This window comes from Manis javanica, chromosome 4 (assembly GCF_040802235.1).
Source record: "Manis javanica isolate MJ-LG chromosome 4, MJ_LKY, whole genome shotgun sequence".
NCBI lineage: Eukaryota > Metazoa > Chordata > Mammalia > Pholidota > Manidae > Manis > Manis javanica.
This window is the reverse complement of record NC_133159.1, coordinates 77,939,979-77,958,654: the sequence shown is the minus strand read 5'-3', so window position 1 is coordinate 77,958,654 and position 18,676 is coordinate 77,939,979. Positions and strand designations below refer to the sequence as shown.

Below are 18,676 nucleotides of genomic sequence, written 5' to 3'. Positions count from 1 at the left end.
ATAAATTTATGTATCATTGATACCTTAATTTAAAAAAAAAGAAGAAGAAATACTGGCTGTGTTTAATTTCCAGTGTAGAATGTGGAAAAATTTCCCCTTCCTCCACCAGAACAAGAAAACTTCCTTCCACCTATATCCTTCTACCTCCCAACTCTGGGGCATGGTAGAACTAGGATCACTAGACTCTACTTTTCCTATCTCAATTTATTGAAGGCTGTTTTTGTTAAAAAATATTATATGCATTATGTCTTTGAGTTATCAGCTCTTTAAAACACTGTTTCTTTTCTGTAAGGGCAGATAGGATTTCATTTTAATTTACTGCAGAAAACCTCCATGCAACAGTGGCCCAGTTCCAAATGAGATTGCCAATTAGACAAAGCAATCATTGCTGTCCTGGTATTGGTAATGGCCCTCACTCGAACCAACTTCTGTCTGGAAAATGAGAACAATCTAATTTAGGGAAAGAAAAAAAGACAAATATTAGTGAGCACTGCATACTATGTACTAAGCAGTATGCCAGCTATTTTCCTTACTGTATCTCATTTATCCTTTCAACAACCTCAAGAAACTCAGGTAAGGTAAGCATTGTTCCTAGCATCACACAACAAGTTAGGACTAGATGTAGGACTGCCTAGAAGAACACCAAAGTCCATGATCTTTCTACTATTCAACACTATCCATGGAAATATCTGCCTAGCTTTACAATATAAGCTAACATGAAAATAAAATGTATTTTGTAGATGACTTTGTTACAATATAGAAATTTATAAAATATGTGATTTCTTTTAAAAACTAAAATCTCTTAATCGCTTTAGCCTTCCTTCAGCTTTATGTGCCACGTTACTAATAACGTTTTCGGTGCTCATCTGAGGCAGTAAATTTGGTATGTGATACATCAAGGAAAAGCAAAATATAGCATTTTGTGATAATAACAGTAAAGTCTCTGTCAGGAGATACTTTCTTCTTTCATTTTAGTGTTAGAAACCTGCTTTTATAAAGCAAGAGTCAAACCAAAGAGAAATGTATTCTCATTCCCAATGTGCTAGCAGAGAAAGTAAGTGAATAAGCCAATTAGAAGTGAGTCTCCACTGCTAACAGCAGCTCTACCAAACACGAACCAGTAAGGAGCAGAGCCTGGCCTATACAACAGAAAAGAAGGGAAGCCATGTAAGAGGAGTGAGCACTGCCATTGCTGGCATGGCTATAAAGTAGAGTCTACATATCTGGATGACATTTGCAACAAATTTGGCTACTTCAATTTGGATTTCCCTTGAACAAGCTACTGAAGTTGTGGTCAAGCTTACTATAAGAGGAAATATTTATCCTTTACCTGCATCATAATCAAAGATGGAAAATTACAGGTGAGGAAGAGGAGACCAGGAGTTGACACCACTACTTCTTTCTTGTTTACTGACCTCTTAATAGACTTCATCTTTAAAAGCATGTGTGTTTTGAATCTTTAATCTAATTGCTCATCAAAGCTGATTAATCAGAGATCATTTTGAACAACATAAAACAAATAGAAGTGAAGCAGCTCTGGCTGAAGAGATACTCGCTTCCCAAATGGCCTTCCCCTCAGATCCCACCCCCATGCATGTGTCCCCTAATACATCTGCCAGGAACTTAAGCATTTTACGGAACGAAGTTTGAAAATCACTGATTCAAACAGGGGAAGTGAAGAATAGTCTGAGCTAGCTCAAGAGCACATTTCAATGGGAAACTTTAAATTTCTTCAGTGACTGTGGTACACAGACTCTGAATTAAATTAAGGGTGAACAAACAAGTGATTTATATTCAGCATAAACAGTTACTCACCAGGTGATCCTGGAAGACATTTAACTCATCTTTTTTTTATTAAAGAATCATTGATATACATTCTTATAATGATTTCAAATACATAACACAGTTCAACATTCACCCATCTCAAATCCTCACCCCTCCATGGCAGTCACTGTCTATCAATGTAGTAAGATGGTATAGTCATTAATTGCATTCTCCATGCTGTACTACTGTCCCCATGACCTACCTATATTGTAATTGTAAATTATAGAGCCCCTAATTCCCTTTGCCCTCCCTCCTCACCCACCCTCCCCAGCCCCTTCCCTTTGGTAACCTCTAGTCCCTTCTTGGAGTCTGTGAGTCTGCTGCTGTTTTGGTCTTCAGTTTTGCTTTGTTATTATACTCCACAAATGAGTAAAATATTTGGTATTTGTCTTTCTCTGTCTGGCTTATTTCACTGAGCATCATACCCTCTAGCTATATCCACATTGTTGCAAATGGTAGGATTTCTTTTCTTTTTATGGCTGAATAACATTACATTGTCTATGCACCACATCTTCTTTATCCATTCATCTACTGATGGTCACTTAGATTGCTTCCATATCTTGGCTTTTATAAATATGTCTGAGATAAACAGAGTGGTGCATATGTCTTTTTGAATCAGGGATCTTGTTTTCTTTGGGTAAATTCCTAGGAGTGGAATTCCTGGGTCAAATGGTACTTCTATTTTTAGTTATTGGAGGAACACCCATTTGCTTTCCACAATGGCTGAACGAATTGACATTCCCAATGGTGTAGGAGGGTTCCCCTTTCTCCACATCCATGCCAGCATTTGTTGCTTCTTGTCTTTTGGATAGTGGCCATCCTAACTGGTGTGGGGTGATATCTCATTATGGTTTTAATTTGCATTTCCTTGATGATTAGCGATGTGAGCAGCTTTTCATGTGCCTGTTCTTTGGAGAAGTGTCTGTTCAGGTCCTCCACCCATTTTTTTAACAGGGTTATTTGCTTTTTGGTTGTTGAAACATGTGAGCTCTTTCTACATTTTGGATGTTAACCCCTTATCAGATGCATCATTTATGAATATATTCTTCCATACGGTAGGATGTCTGTTCTGCTGATGGTGTCCTTTGCTGTACAGAAGCTTTTTAGTTTGATAATAATTCCACTTGTTCGTTTTTTATTTTGTTTCCCTTGCCTGAGGAGATGTGTCCAGGAAAAAGTTGCTCATGCTTACGTTCAAGAGATTTTTGCCTATGTTTTCTTCTATGAGTTTTATGGTTTCATGACTTACATTCATCTTTGATCTATTTCAAGATAACTTTTGTGTATGGAGGTAGACAATAATCCAGTTTCATTCTCTCACATGTAGTCATCCAATTTTCCCAATACAAGTTGTTGAAGAGGCTGTCTTTTCCCCATTGTATATCCATGGTTCCTTTGTCACATATTAATTGGCCATATATGTGTGGGTTTATATCTGGGCTCTCTATTCTGTTCCATTGACCTATGGGTCTGCTCTTATGCCAGTACCAAATGGTTCTGATTACTGTGGCTTTGTAGTAGAGCTTAAAATCAGGGAACATAATCTCCCCAGTTTTGTTCTTCCTTCTCAGGATTGCTTTGGCTATTAGGGTCTTTTGTGATTCCATATGAATTTTAGAACTATTTGTACCAGTTCACTGAAGGATGCTGTTGGTATTTTGATTGGGACTGCATTGAATCTGTAAGCAGGATGGCCATTTTGACAATACTAATTCTTCCTATCCATGAGCATGGGATAGATTTCCATTTATTGGTGTCTTCTTTCATTTCTCTCATGAGTGTCTTGTAGTTTTTACCTCCTTGGTTAGGTTTATTCCTAGGTATTTTATTTTATTTGATGCAATTGTAAATGGAGTTGTTTTTCTGATTTCTCTTTCTGCTAATTCGTTGTATGTAACAGATTTCTGTGTATTTTGTTTCCTGCAACTTTGCTGAATTCAATTAACTTATCTTTTCTTGTTTCCACTCATCTATAATATGTGAATCCACCTACTCTCTCAAAGACTGATTCTAAAAATTTAAAAGCACAATAAATGTGGGTGAAGCCTAGAAAATATATGGAATTATTGTAAGGTATTACTGATGAGGACAGAATCTAATTGGACAGAGGAACAAAGTTATACATAACAGGTATCAGGTAGTAAAAAGTGTCACTAAACCTATAAGGAATTAAGATTTCTTCCAGGAAAAAATAAGACATTTGGAAGAGGAGCCAAGATGGCGGCGTGAGTAGAGCAGTGGAAATCTCCTCCCAAAAACACATAGAGCTATGAAAATATAACAAAGAAAAATCTTCCTAAAATAGACACCACAGGACACAGGACAACATCCAGACCACATCCACACCTGCAAGAACCCAGCGCCTTGCAAAGGGGGTAAGATACAAGCCCCGGCCCGGAGGGAGCCGAGCGCCCCTCCCCCCGGCTCCTAGCGGGTGGAAAGAAACTGGAGCAGTTTTTTCTTTTTTTGGCGAGTGCTTTTTGGAAGCCTTAAAGGGACAGGGACCCCGTTGCTAGGGAGGCAGGGTGGCGGGACCGGTGAGTGGGTGCCTGAGACCGGCACTTGAGGACGGAGGAAATCGCGTGTTTTTGCCCTTTTTTTTTTTTCTCTTTTTGGCGAGTGCTTTTTGGAAACCTTAAAGGGACAGGGACCCCGGTGCTAGGGAGGCAGGGCGGCGGGACTCGTGAGCGGGTGCCTGGGACAGGCGCCTGAGGACAAAGAATATCCCACGTTTTTCCCTGCGGAACCGGTGGGCGGGTGCCTGAGACCGGCACTTGAGGACGGAGGAAATCGCGCGTTTTTCCCTTTTTTTCCTCTTTTTGGCGAGTGCTTTTTGGAAGCCTAAAAAGGGACAGGGACTCTGGTGCTAGGGAGGCAGGGCGGTGGGACTGGTGAGAGGGTGCCTGGGACCGGCGCCTGAGGACAAAGAATATCCCGCGTTTTTCCCTGTGGGACCGGTGGGCGGGTGCCTGAGACCGGCACCTGAGGACAAAGAATATCATGCGTTTTTCCCTGCGGGACCAGTGGGCGGGTGCTTTTTGGAAGCCTTGAAGGGACAGGGACCCTGGTGCTAGGGAGGCAGGGCAGCAGGACCAGTGAGCGGGTGCCTGGGACCGGCGCCTGAGGACAAAAAAAAAATCACGTGTTTTTTCCTTTTTTTTTCTTTTTTTTTCTGTTCCCTCTCTCATTGTTGCTGTTGTTGTTGAGGTTTGGAGAGTGCTTTTTGGAAGTCTTAAAGGGGCAGGACAGGTCACTTAGACCAGAGGCAGGGAATCTGGGGATCTCTGGGCACTTTAACCCTCTGGGAAGCAGGGAGCACAGAGGCCCTTTACGGAGATAAATAGTCGCCCAGCCGCTCCCCCTCCAACGGGGCTCCACCATTTTGGAGGAGCAGCCCCAGCCAGGCCACGCCCACAGCAACAGCGGAGATAAACCCCATAGCAACCGGGCAGGAAGCAGAAGCCCTGTCTGCGCACAGTTGCCCAGCACAAGCCACTAGAGGTCGCTGTTCTCCCAGGTGAGGAAGGCCACAAACCAACAAGAAGGGAAGCTCTTCCAGCGGTCACTTGTACCAGCTCTGCACACTATCTCTATTACCATGAAAAGACAAAACTACAGGCAGACGAAGATCACAGAGACAACACCTGAGGAGACAGACCTAACCAGTCCTCCTGAAAAAGAATTCAAAATAAAAATCATGAACATGCTGACAGAGATGCAGAGAAAAATGCAAAAGCAATGGGAGGAGATACAGAGAAAAATGCAAGAGCAGTGGGATGAATTCCGGAGGGAGATCACAGATGTCAGGAAGGAGATCACAGAAGTGAAACAATCCCTGGAAGGATTTATAACCAGAATGGATAAGATGCAAGAGGACATTGAAGGAATAGAAGCCAGAGAACAGGAACATATAGAAGCTGACATAGAGAGAGATAAAAGGATCTCCAGGAATGAAACAACACTAAGAGAACTATGTGACCAAGCCAAAAGGAATAATATTCGTATTATAGGGATACCAGAAGAAGAAGAAAGAGGAAAAGGGATAGAAAGTCTCTTTGAAGAAATAATTGCTGAAAACTTCCCCAAACTGGGGGAGGAAATAATCGAACAGACCATGGAATTACACAGAACCCCCAACAGAAAGGATCCAAGGAGAACAACACCAAGACACATAGTAATTAAAATGGCAAGGATCAAGGACAAGGAAAGAGTTTTAAAGGCAGCTAGAGAGAAAAAGGTCACCTATAAAGGAAAACCCATCAGGCTAACATCAGACTTCTCGACAGAAACCCTACAGGCCAGAAGAGAATGGCATGATATACTTAATGCAATGAAACAGAAGGGCCTTGAACCAAGGATACTGTATCCAGCACGACTATCATTTAAATATGATGGCAGGATTAAACAATTACCAGACAAGCAAAAGCTGAGGGAATTTGCTTCCCACAAACCACCTCTACAGGGCGTCCTACAGGGACTGCTCTAAATGGGAGCACCCCTAAAAAGAGCACAGAACAAAACACACAACATATGAAGAATGGAGGAGGAGGAATAAGAAGGGAGAGAAGAAAAGAATCTCCAGACAGTGTATATAATGGCTCAATAAGCGAGCTAAGTTAGGCAGTAAGATACTAAAGAAGCTAACCTTGAACCTTTGGTAACCACGAATCTAAAGCCTGCAATGGCAATAAGTACATATCTCTCAATAGTCACCATAAATGTAAGTGGACTTAATGCACAAATCAAAAGACACAGAGTAATAGAATGGATAAAAAAGCAAGACCCATCCATATGCTGCTTACAAGAAACTCACCTTAAACCCAAAGATAAGCATAGACTAAAAGTCAAGGGATGGAAAAACATATTTCAGGCAAACAACAGTGAGAAGAAAGCAGGGGTTGCAGTACTAATATCAGACAAAATAGACTTCAAAACAAAGAAAGTAACAAGAGATAAAGAAGGACACTACATAATGATAAAGGGCTCAGTCCAACAAGAGGATATAACCATTCTAAATATATATGCACCCAATACAGGAGCACCAGCATATCTGAAGCAAATACTAACAGAACTAAAGAGGGAAATAGACTGCAATGCATTCATTTTAGGAGACTTCAACACACCACTCACCCCGAAGGATAGATCCACCGGGCAGAAAATAACTAAGGACACAGAGGCACTAAAAAACACCCTAGAACAGATGGACCTAATAGACATCTATAGAACTCTACATCCAAAAGCAACAGGATATACATTCTTCTCAAGTGCACATGGAACATTCTCCAGAATAGACCACATACTAGCTCACAAAAAGAGCCTCAGTAAACTCCAAAATATTGAAATTCTACCAACCAATTTTTCAGACCACAAAAGTATAAAAGTAGAAATAAATTCTACAAAGAAAACAAAAAGGCTCACAAACACATGGAGGCTTAATAACATGCTACTAAATAATCAATGGATCAATGAACAAATCAAAATAGAGATCAAGGAATATATAGAAACAAATGACAACAACAACACTAAGCCCCAACTTCTGTGGGACGCAGCGAAAGCAGTCGTAAGAGGAAAGTATATAGCAATCCAGGCACACTTGAAGAAGGAAGAACAATCCCAAATGAATAGTCTAACATCACAATTTATCAAAACTGGAAAAAGAAGAACAAATGAGGCCTAAAGTCAGCAGAAGGAGGGACATAATAAAGATCAGAGAAGAAATAAACAAAATTCAGAAGAATAAAACAATAGCAAAAATCAACGAAACCAAGAGCTGGTTCTTTGAGAAAATAAACAAAATAGATAAGCCTCTAGCCCAACTTACTAAGTGAAAAAGAGAATCAACACAAATCAACATAATCAGAAATGAGAATGGAAAAATCACGACAGACTCCACAGAAATACAAAGAATTATTAAAGACTACTATGAAAACCTATATGCCAAGAAGCTGGAAAATCTAGAAGAAATGGACAACTTCCTAGAAAAATACAACCTCCCAAGACTGACCAAGGAAGAAACACAAAAGTTTAACAAACCAATTACAAGCAAAGAAATTGAAACGGTAATCAAAAAACTACCCAAGAACAAAACCCCGGGGCCGGAAGGATTTACCTCGGAATTTTATCAGACACACAGAGAAGACATAATACCCATTCTCCTTAAAGTGTTCCACAAAATAGAAGAAGAGGGAATACTCCCAAACTCATTCTATGAAGCCAACATCACCCTAATACCAAAACCAGGCAAAGACCCAACCAAAAAAGAAAATTACAGACCAATATCCTTGATGAATGTAGATGCAAAAATACTCAGTAAAATATTAGCAAACAGAATTCAAGAGTATATCAAAAGGATCATACACCATGACCAAGTGGGATTCATCCCAGGGATGCAAGGATGGTACAACATTCGAAAATCCATCAACATCATCCACCACATCAACAAAAAGAAAGACAAAAACCACATGATCATCTCCATAGATGCTGAAAAAGCATTTGACAAAATTCAACATCCAGTCATGATAAAAACTCTCAGCAAAATGGGAATAGAGGGCAAGTACCTCAACATAATAAAGGCCATATATGATAAACCCACAGCCAGCATTTACGGAACAGCGAGAAGCTGAAAGCATTACCTCTGAGATCGGGAACCAGACAGGGATGCCCACTCTCCCCACTGTTATTTAACATAGTACTGGAGGTCCTAGCCATGGCAATCAGACAAAACAAAGAAATACAAGGAATCCAGATTGGTAAAGAAGAAGTTAAACTGTCACTATTTGCAGATGATATGATACTGTACATAAAAAACCCTAAAGACTCCACTCCAAAACTATTAGAACTGATATCGGAATACAGCAAAGTTGCAGGAAACAAAATTAACACACAGAAATCTGTACTTTCCTATACACTAACAATGAATCAATAGAAAGAGAAATCAGGAAAATCATTCCATTCACCATTGCATCAAAAAGAATAAAATACCTAGGAATAAACCTAACCAAAGAAGTGAAAGACTTATACTCTGAAAACTACAAGTCACTCTTAAGAGAAATTAAAGGGGACACTAATAAATGGAAACTCATCCCATGCTCATGGCTAGGAAGAATTAATATCATCAAAATGGCCATCCTGCCCAAAGCAATATACAGATTTGATGCAATCCCTCTCAAATTACCAGCAACATTCTTCAATGAATTGGAACAAATAATTCAAAAATTCATATGGAAACACCAAAGACCCCGAATAGCCAAAGCAATCCTGAAAAAGAAGAATAAAGTAGGGGGGATCTCACTCCCCAACTTCAAGCTCTACTACAAAGCCATAGTAATCAAGACAATTTGGTACTGGCACAAGAACAGAGCCACAGACCAGTGGAACAGATTAGAGACTCCAGACATTAACCCAAACATATATGGTCAATTAATATTTGATAAAGGAGCCATGGACATACAATGGCAAAATTACAGTCTCTTCAACAGATGGTGCTGGCAAAACTGGACAGCTACATGTAGGAGAATGAAACTGGACCATTGTCTAACCCCATATACAAAGGTAAAGTCAAAATGGATCAAAGACCTAAATGTAAGTCATGAAACCATTAAACTCTTGGAAAAAAACATAGGCAAAAACCTCTTAGACATAAACATGAGTGACCTCTTCTTGAACATATCTCCCCGGGCAAGGAAAACAACAGCAAAAATGAGCAAGTGGGACTACATTAAGCTGAAAAGCTTCTGTACAGCGAAAGACACCATCAATAGAACAAAAAGGAACCCTACAGTATGGGAGAATATATTTGAAAATGACACATCCGATAAAGGCTTGACGTCCAGAATATATAAAGAACTCACATGCCTCAACAAACAAAAAACAAAGAACCCAATTAAAAAATGGGCAGAGGAACTGAATAGACAGTTCTCTAAAAAAGAAATACAGATGGCCAAGAGACACATGAAAAGATGCTCCACATCGCTAATTATCAGAGAAATGCAAATTAAAACTACAATGAGTTATCACCTCACACCAGTAAGGATAGCTGCCATCCAAAAGACAAACAACAACAAATGTTGGCGAGGGTGTGGACAAAGGGGAACCCTCCTACACTGCTGGTGGGAATGTAAATTAGTTCAACCATTGCGGAAAGCAGTATGGAGGTTCCTCAGAATGCTCAAAATAGAAATACCATTTGACCCAGGAATTCCACTTCTAGGAATTTACCCTAAGAACGCAGCAATCAAGTTTGAGAAAGACAGATGCACCCCTATGTTTATCGCAGCACTATTTACAATAGCCAAGAATTGGAAGCAACCTAAATGTCCATCAGTAGATGAATGGATAAAGATGTGGTACATATACACAATGGAATACTACTCAGCCATAAGAAGTGGAAAAATCCAACCATTTGCAGCAACATGGATGGAGCTGGAGGGTATTATGCTCAGTGAAATAAGCCAAGCAGAGAAAGAGAAATACCAAATGATTTCACTCATCTGAGGAGTATAGGAACAAAGGAAAAACTGAAGGAACAAAACAGCAGCGGAATTACAGAACCCAAAAATGGACTAACAGGTACCAAAGGGAAAGGAACTGGGGAGGATGGGTGGGCAGGGAGGGACATGGGGGGGAAAGAAGAAGGGGGGTATTAAGATTAGCATGCATGGGGGGGAGGGAGAAAGGGGAGGGTGGGCTGCACAACACAGAGAGGACAAGTAGTGACTCTACAACATTTGGCTAAGCTGATGGACAGTAACCGTAATGTGGTTGTTAGGGGGGATCTGATATAGGGGAGAGCATAGTAAACATAGTATTCTTCAGGTAAGTATAGATTAAAAATTAAAAAAAAAAAAAAAAGAAAGAAAGAAAGAAAAGGGGGATTACTCCTTGATAGGATAAAACTATTGGTAAATCAAAGATCAACGCATGCTTTAAATATCCTTAATGTTGATCACTTAAAGGGTGTCAGACGATCAGCTATGGAGGTACTCTTTTCTGATAATATTCCTTTCTCTTAATAAAAAAAAAAAAAAAAAAAGCAGTTACTGTGTGCTGACCTCCAAGGAGTTCTGCACAGTGGTATAGAGGGCATGTCAAAGTGTGGGCAAAGGGTCTGTTTGTTTCTATGCAGAAGATCAAGGCCTAGCTTGGATACCCAGAAAATGAACTAAGATATGATATGAGGAGGAGCTTCCAGCATCAGCACTCTCTGGAGGACTTGTGCCGGGGGATGATCATCAAAAAGCCTCCACAGGTATCCGGACGATGCTGCGGTTGTGGCTGCATCCAGCCCACCGTCTCCTGGACTTGCCATAGGAATGAGGAGGGAGATGTCTAGGCTGGCATGTGCATACAGTGAGACAACGAATTTGACCGGATCTGTACTGTTGGAACTCAACCAGGAGTTGGGATGGATGCAAGGTTTAGCACTCCAAAATCTTATGACTATAGACTATCTACGCTTAAAAGAACATATGGGATGTGAACAGATCCCAGAAATGGGCTGCTTTAATTTGTCTGATTTCTCTCAGACTGTTTAAGTACAGTTGGACAATATCCATCATATCATAGACAAATTTTCACAAATGCCTAGGGTGCCTAAATGGTTTTCTTGGCTTCACTGGAGATGGATGGTAATTATAGATTTGCTTTGTTTATGTCACCGTATTCCTATTATGTTAATATGTGTGTGCAAATTAGTTAGTAGTTTAAAACCTATACATACTTAAGGTACTCTACAAGAAGATATGTGAAAGAAATAATCAATCCTCCCATGTTTCCTTCCATATGCTACATCTGTAGCTTTTCTTCTTTCTTCCTAATTACAACCCTTAAATAGAATTCGTGCCTCATATCGAATTTACCGAGTATCATAATTCCTCCAGGTGGTAAAGATACCTCGAGACAAGTGCTGGGCATAGAAGCCACAGGGCATAAATCTGCAAAGAGGTAAAAAGCTAACCTTTTCAAACAATATGGCTTCTCTCTCACTTACCAACTTTACATTTCCCTGTATGGCCCCGGAAGATGACTGGTTAGCCAGAGATGGGTAAGATTCCTCAAGGGAGGTACAACCTAAGACAGGCACAGTCGCAGGGGGGCCATCAGGTGAGAATTTGGGGATCAACAGAGGTGAGGCCCAGAACCTCACCCCCCCTGCTTTGAGAGAAATCTTCTGCATCCGCGAATGTTTTGCTGCCCTTGTCTAGCCTGGATTAATACTTAGTCCATAGGCACACACCTGATCATCTGATCATCTACATTTGCCCTCTTACAGCACTAAACTATGTTTTCTACCTTTATCTTGCATCTATCTACCTACCACTTCAGCATTTTATTAAAAATAAAAATAATAATAATAATAAAGGGAGAAATGTGGAATCAACATATAAATCAAGTACAAAAATCAAACGAATATTCATATTTGACCTGATTGTTTATAGGTCATAATGCGTGATCAAAACCGTTAAGTTTCTGTGATGAATGCCCTTGTACTGTTCACCATGTAAGAATTTATTCACTATGTAAGAATTCGTTCACCATGTAAGAACTTGTTCGTTATGCTTCAGAAGATTGGAGACTGACGAGAATTAGGCTTGAGATGGATTAATGATTGTACATTGAGCATTGATCCCCCTGTACTGAATTTTATTGTTGTTAACAACCATTTGATCAATAAATATGAGAGATGCCCTCTCAAAAAAAAAAAAAAATTAGGCATTTGCTCTCTGTAAATTATTCTCCCCTACTGTAGAATAAGAACTCATAACCATAATTTCTTTTGGCCTATATCTCATTATACACAATCACATGATCTTTAATGAATACAAAAAGTTGCATTCTGAGACAATTGTGTTATCTCTCTATTGAAATTTTTATTGAATTCAGTTCTAATGAGAGTGGGTTGACAGTTTTTAAAAATGATGTCTAAAACTTCTAGACAAGTTTCTGACATCATACCAAAATGATTATTCCTAGGACTGGCACTGGCCTCCACTACCACTATCTTTCTTCCTATACTTAGTGGGTAGTTTAAATTCATCATAAAAGAAGAGCTCTTATCAGTAGGATACAAACATTTTTCACGTGGCTTTTCAAAAGCGATGATAAAATTTCACCAACTGATTCACCTACACATTCTTTTTACCCACAGGAAAATAAACTCTAGGTCAGCATATAAAACCTTCCATAATCAGAAACTACCTGGTAGAGGCAGGGGGTAGAGAGGGATGGGTGAAAGGTCAAAAGGCACAAACTTCTGGTTAAAAGATAGATAAATCCTAGGGATGTAATTAACAGCACAGTGACTAGAGTTAACAGTACTGTATTCAATATTTGAAAGCCGCTACGAGAGTAGATCTTAAAAGTTCTCATCACAAGAAAAAAAACCTGTAATATGTATCAGGATGGATGTAACTACACTTATTGTGGTTGCCATTTTTCAATATATATATATATCAAATCATTTATGTTGTATACCTAAACTAGTACAATGTTATATGTCAATTATATCTCAATAAAAAATGTAAAAAACTAGAGTAGCTCAGATGGAAAGACAGGTTTACTCAGATGCACATGTTACTTTTTTTAAACATCACCAAAGCAATTTGTGTTATGTTTTGATGCTATATTAGTGGAAGACTAGGAAAAAAAAAGGAAACTTTCCATGTATAAGGATTTTATTATGTATGTGGGGGACAAATTAAAGAGGAAGTTTATTTTAGTATCAATACCAAGTAAAAACTTGGTGATTTTACATCCTCCATTATTTTCTCTTTATTACTATTTCATTTGTCTGTTTTGTTTTTTCTTTAAAAAAATGTGCTGAAATAAAGGCATGTGGTTCCATGGATATGTATTTGAAATCACTTAACTGGTGGCAGTTGCTGAAATTGTACCCAAACAATAGGTTGGAAAATACATTGTGTTATGTGTATTGAAACTGCAGTAGTATAATTAACATGTAACCCTCTAAATGCTCTGGTATGAAAGAAAAGGGGTTCGGTCCTTTTGCATATTTTCCATTTCTATTAAATGAATAAAATATGAAAAAACAAAATAAAAACACATGACATTCTTACAAATAATGTTCACTATTATTTTACAGAGTGAGAAATTAGAAAATGGGAGACATTGGGCATCTGTTTTTAGTTAGTAAGGGTATCAGATGATTGTAACCTTGAAGGCTCAAGATTATAAGGCCAGTGTAACAAAGAAATGGTCAGTAAGAATTTACCAATTTTCCATGCATCTGCTGGTATGGAATTGCCACTCTTACCATTCCATACCCAAGGCTCTGGCCAAGATTGACCCAGTCAAAGAAACACCCATGGAAAGAATGATGCAGGGCTCAGAGGGCCCCTCAAAGCTCCCAGGCAATTTTCCTACTGAGATAGTCCTCCCCTAGACTGTACACTAGAGATTCTCACAGTGATCATCTGTGACCCAAAAATGTTCCATTTCACCATTTAAGGTAGAAGTTCATCTCTTAATAACTGTCTCAGTGGTTTATACAGATAGCCACCAATTGTGTAGATACATCATTGTACTATCATAGGTCGTTAATATCCACATGTATCCAAATTATTCTTAAAAAAAGAAACTACCCATTACAAACTGAATATTTGTGCTCTCCCACCCACCCAAATTCACATATTGAAGCTCTATCCCTCCAGCATGCCTATATTTGGAGAGGGGCACATAAATCAGTAGTTAAGAATACATGTGGTAATTAGGGAGGGCCATGCCCTGATGTGACAGGATTAGTATCCTTTTAAGAAGAAACCCAGAGAGCTCTCTCTCCACCTTCCTTCCTTTCCCTTCCCTGATCCCTACGCTTGGCGGAAAGGCTGTTTGAGCAGAGAGAAGCAGACATCTGCAGCCCAGGGATCCAAAGACGAGTTCTCACCCAACACCAACCCTGCTGACACTTTGAACTTGCAGAACTATGAGAAAATAAATCTCTGTTATTTAAACCACCCAGTCGGTGCTATTTTGTTACAGCAGCATGAAAAGACTAAAAGACTATGTCTAGTACTAAATGCTCCTTACTACCTTTCATTTTCAGAAAATGTACACTGAATTCTAACATTTCATAGAACATACAAGGAAATCAGATTGATAAAAAGTGCTTGTTATGAAGTATTATTTGCAATCATTTGCAGTCAAGCTGCCTTGTAAAAATCAAGCTTACCCTTGAAGAGTGATGTACTCTTGGGAGCTTTCAGCCCAACAGCCACTCAGCATTGCAGCAAAGTAACTAGATCTGGCACTTAAAATGGCTCTAAAGGGAAAAGGGGGAAAAAACCAAAGGTAAACATTTATGTACTATGCAAAATGTTATTTTTCATGATACTCTTCATCATTACCTCTTAAAACATAACAATCTATTTGTCTTATTTGTATTCACTGAAAGTATTATTATAATAAAAATTATAAGCCTATTTTATACCGAAGTATTTTGGTTACTTGATTAAATAAAACATTCATTCTAATGCCCTATTTATCTTTCAAATTTTGTCTCTTGAATGTTCTTTAATTTCCAAAACTGAAGCTATTTCCTTGAATAAGAGAGTAATAAATCATTTACAAATGAAGAAATTAGCGCCAAAAGATGTTACTTAAAATCTTGAGGGAATATCAATAAGAGAGAGACTAGAACTCTAAAGGTCCTGATTTCAAGTTCAGAACTCAGCCTGTTTATGCTCAAGAACAGCTACATCTTAGGTTTGGGAAAACGAAAAATATTTCCTTTTGAATTTCCACTCTGTCTTCTCAGATAAAATGTCAATTTATTCATTCATTAATTCAACAACTATCTATTAACTTCTATTCTGTGCTCAGTACTAATCTAGGTGCTGGGAATACAGCAGTAGATGGGATAGAAAGACCAATGTTATATTCTAGTGGAGGATAGGATGCAAGAGTGGAGAGGGAGAGGGAGAAGAGAAAGACACCTCTAGCAATGGCTTACTTACACAAAGGGACCAACCTCCCTGCTGAAAATAGCTAGGAAAGATGGGATATATTTTGTTAAAGAAAGAAATCGTGATTTGAAGGCATCAGAAAGCTACCATGGCAGCAGCTTTTGAGACAAGTTATAAGAGAGAAAACAAAAGAGGTAATCCAAGTATTTGATGTAACTTTTTCCATTGAGGCAATTGCCAAATCTGAAAGCAAAAGCAATGATTGAGAGGCTAAGAAGCTGAGCACAGAAGCTTCTGGCAATATTCACAAGTTTGGAGGTACAAACTGGAATATGGGTCCACCAAAGAGAGGAGGCTTTGGTAGATCCCCATGATTTCAGTTGGACTCTGAAGGACTACATGTTAGAAAGAACAATGGATGGGAAATAGATAAGCCCTTATTAGAACTTAAGTCCAGCTTTGAATCAGCATATTTCCTGACTGGACTAAAGAGATCTGCATCTAGCCCAGTTGATGGCCAAAAGCAAAAGGAAACTATCTCCAATAAAATAACATTACCAAGAGTGTAAAATTATTTCTATAAATTTTCAGCATATTGTCCAATAATTACCCAAAGATAATCAGGCATATATATAAAGGAAAAGAATTTCATTTATACTAGTATCAAAAGATGTCAAATACATAAGAACAAATATTTTAAAAAAGTGCAAGACCTTTACATTAAAAGCTGTAAAACACTGCTGAGACAAATTTAAAAAAAGCTAAGAGGCAGCTGAACTGTGCTCATGGATTTGAGGATCCAAAATGGTTAACACATCCACTCTGCCTAAATTAATATCTAGATTCAACTCAGTCTTGATCATGTTTTTCAGTGGTAACTGATTAGTTGATTTTAAAAGGTATGTGGAAACGCAAAGGACCCACAACAGCCAAACCACCAATAAACAGGAGGAAGTTGGAAGACATGATTTCAAAACTTACTACAAAGTGATAGTAATCAAGATAATGTAATTTTTATGTAAGGACAAACATACAGACTACTGAAACAGCACTCAAAGTCCAAAAATAGACTCACATATATATTTCAACAAAGGTGTTGAGGTAATTCAATGGGAAAAGACAGTCTTACACAACAAAAGGTATTGGAACTGGAGGTTAAATGGAAAGAAATGAACCTCAATAGGTAACTTCAAACCATATAGAAAAAAAATCAACTCAAAATGGACCAAAACCTAAATAAAACAGGTAATATTATAATATTATAAAATCTATAGAAATGCGACTTTGGCATAGGCAAAGATTTTTATGACATAAAAAGGATGAACCAGTTTTTAAAAAGACAAAAATTCAAAAATTAACAAATTCAGTAGAGTTACTTTAAAGAAAATGGAAAGACAAATAAAATGTTGGAAGAAAATATTTATAACACATGTATCTGCCAAATAACCTGAATCCAGAATATATTAACTATTATAACTCAATGTAAGAACATAACTGAACTAAAAAAATGAGCACAAAAAAATCACCAGGTAAGAGCCAAATTGACAGAATTTCTTTTACTTCAAAACCAAAGTTTATAGCTAGTTCACATCAAGTTTTGAGCATTAGACTAGAAAAAGCTATGGTCAGAATAGTACATGACCCATTTTAAGAGGGAAAAAAGATATATGTCTGTTTGTCAATAGTTTACTTACATTAAAATTTGTACCAAATCATTCTCTTTAAGAGTTCTTTTTCAAAAATGGGTAAAAGATTTGAATAGAAACATCAAAAGATATGCAAATGGCCAATAAGCTTCAAAATGATACTCAACTTTACTAATAATCAAGGGAATGTAAATTAAAAACCACAGTGTGATAACACTACACATCTACCTAGAGTAGCAAAAATTAAAAAGACTTGACAACATTCAATGGTGGTAAAGATGTGGAACAACTGGAACTCTTCATAGAATGCAGGTGGGAGTGTGAAATGGCACATCTTTGCAGAAATATTTGTCAATTTCATAAAAAGTCAATATGCATTTACCATATGACTGAGCAATTCCATTCCTAGGTATTTGCCAAAGAGAAATGAAAACATATATTCACACAAAGACTTGCACACAAATGTTTATGCTAGCTTTAATAATAATAGCTACACACTGGAAACAAACAAATATCCATAACCAGGAGAATGGATAAACAAATTGTGTAAATCCATAAAATGTAATACTACTCAGCAATAAAATTAAATGAAATACTGATATACATAATATCCTAGGATAGCACTCAGAAACATGCTGAGCAAAAGAAGTCAGGCACAACAATATATCTGAGTTCCTTATATGAAATTCTAAGGACAGGTATACAACCTATAATTTGGAAAACACAGTAAGAAAACAAACAAACCAATTAAAAAATAGGCAAAAGATATGAACAGAAAACTCACCAAAGAAAATACATACACAGCAAATAAGCATAGGAACCTCAGTTTTCTGGGGCTAGTGAGAGGGACGGTACTGATGGCAATAGGGCACAAGGCAACTTTTTAGGTGATGAAAATTCTCTAAATTTTGATTATGGTGGGAGTTACACAGATTTATATATTAGCCGAAACCTATCCAATTGGACTTTTAATTGTGTGAATTGGATTGCATATGAATTCTAACTCAATAAATTTAACTATTAAAAAGGGATGAAAATAAAACCTACTTTATAAAGAAAATAATAGGCCAAGATGACTGCCCCAGAGAATTCAAAAAACAGTTAAGATGTAAAATCAATTTTGCTCAAATAAATAAAGTAGGAAAAAAAGAATAAATACTTTGCAACTCATTTTATGAAGTCAACATAACCTTGAGACCCAAACCTGACAGGAAATTACTAAAAAAAAGGGGAAAATCATAGGCCAACTTCTCTCATGAATATTGATGCAAATATCTAAAACAAAAT

General features: G+C 37.9%; 1 protein-coding gene across 8 annotated transcripts in view; it reads right to left on the bottom strand.

Annotated features, from left to right (window-relative positions):
* Positions 1-18,676, bottom strand: part of BTBD8 (BTB domain containing 8) — a 112,721-nt gene that overhangs the window by 42,211 nt on the left and 51,834 nt on the right. For all 8 annotated transcript variants that reach the window (XM_036998234.2, XM_036998231.2, XM_036998232.2 and 5 more), the window contains one exon: positions 15,011-15,100. In XM_036998234.2, coding sequence (XP_036854129.2) covers positions 15,011-15,100 — 90 coding nt within the window. The remainder of the gene's footprint in view (positions 1-15,010; positions 15,101-18,676) is intronic.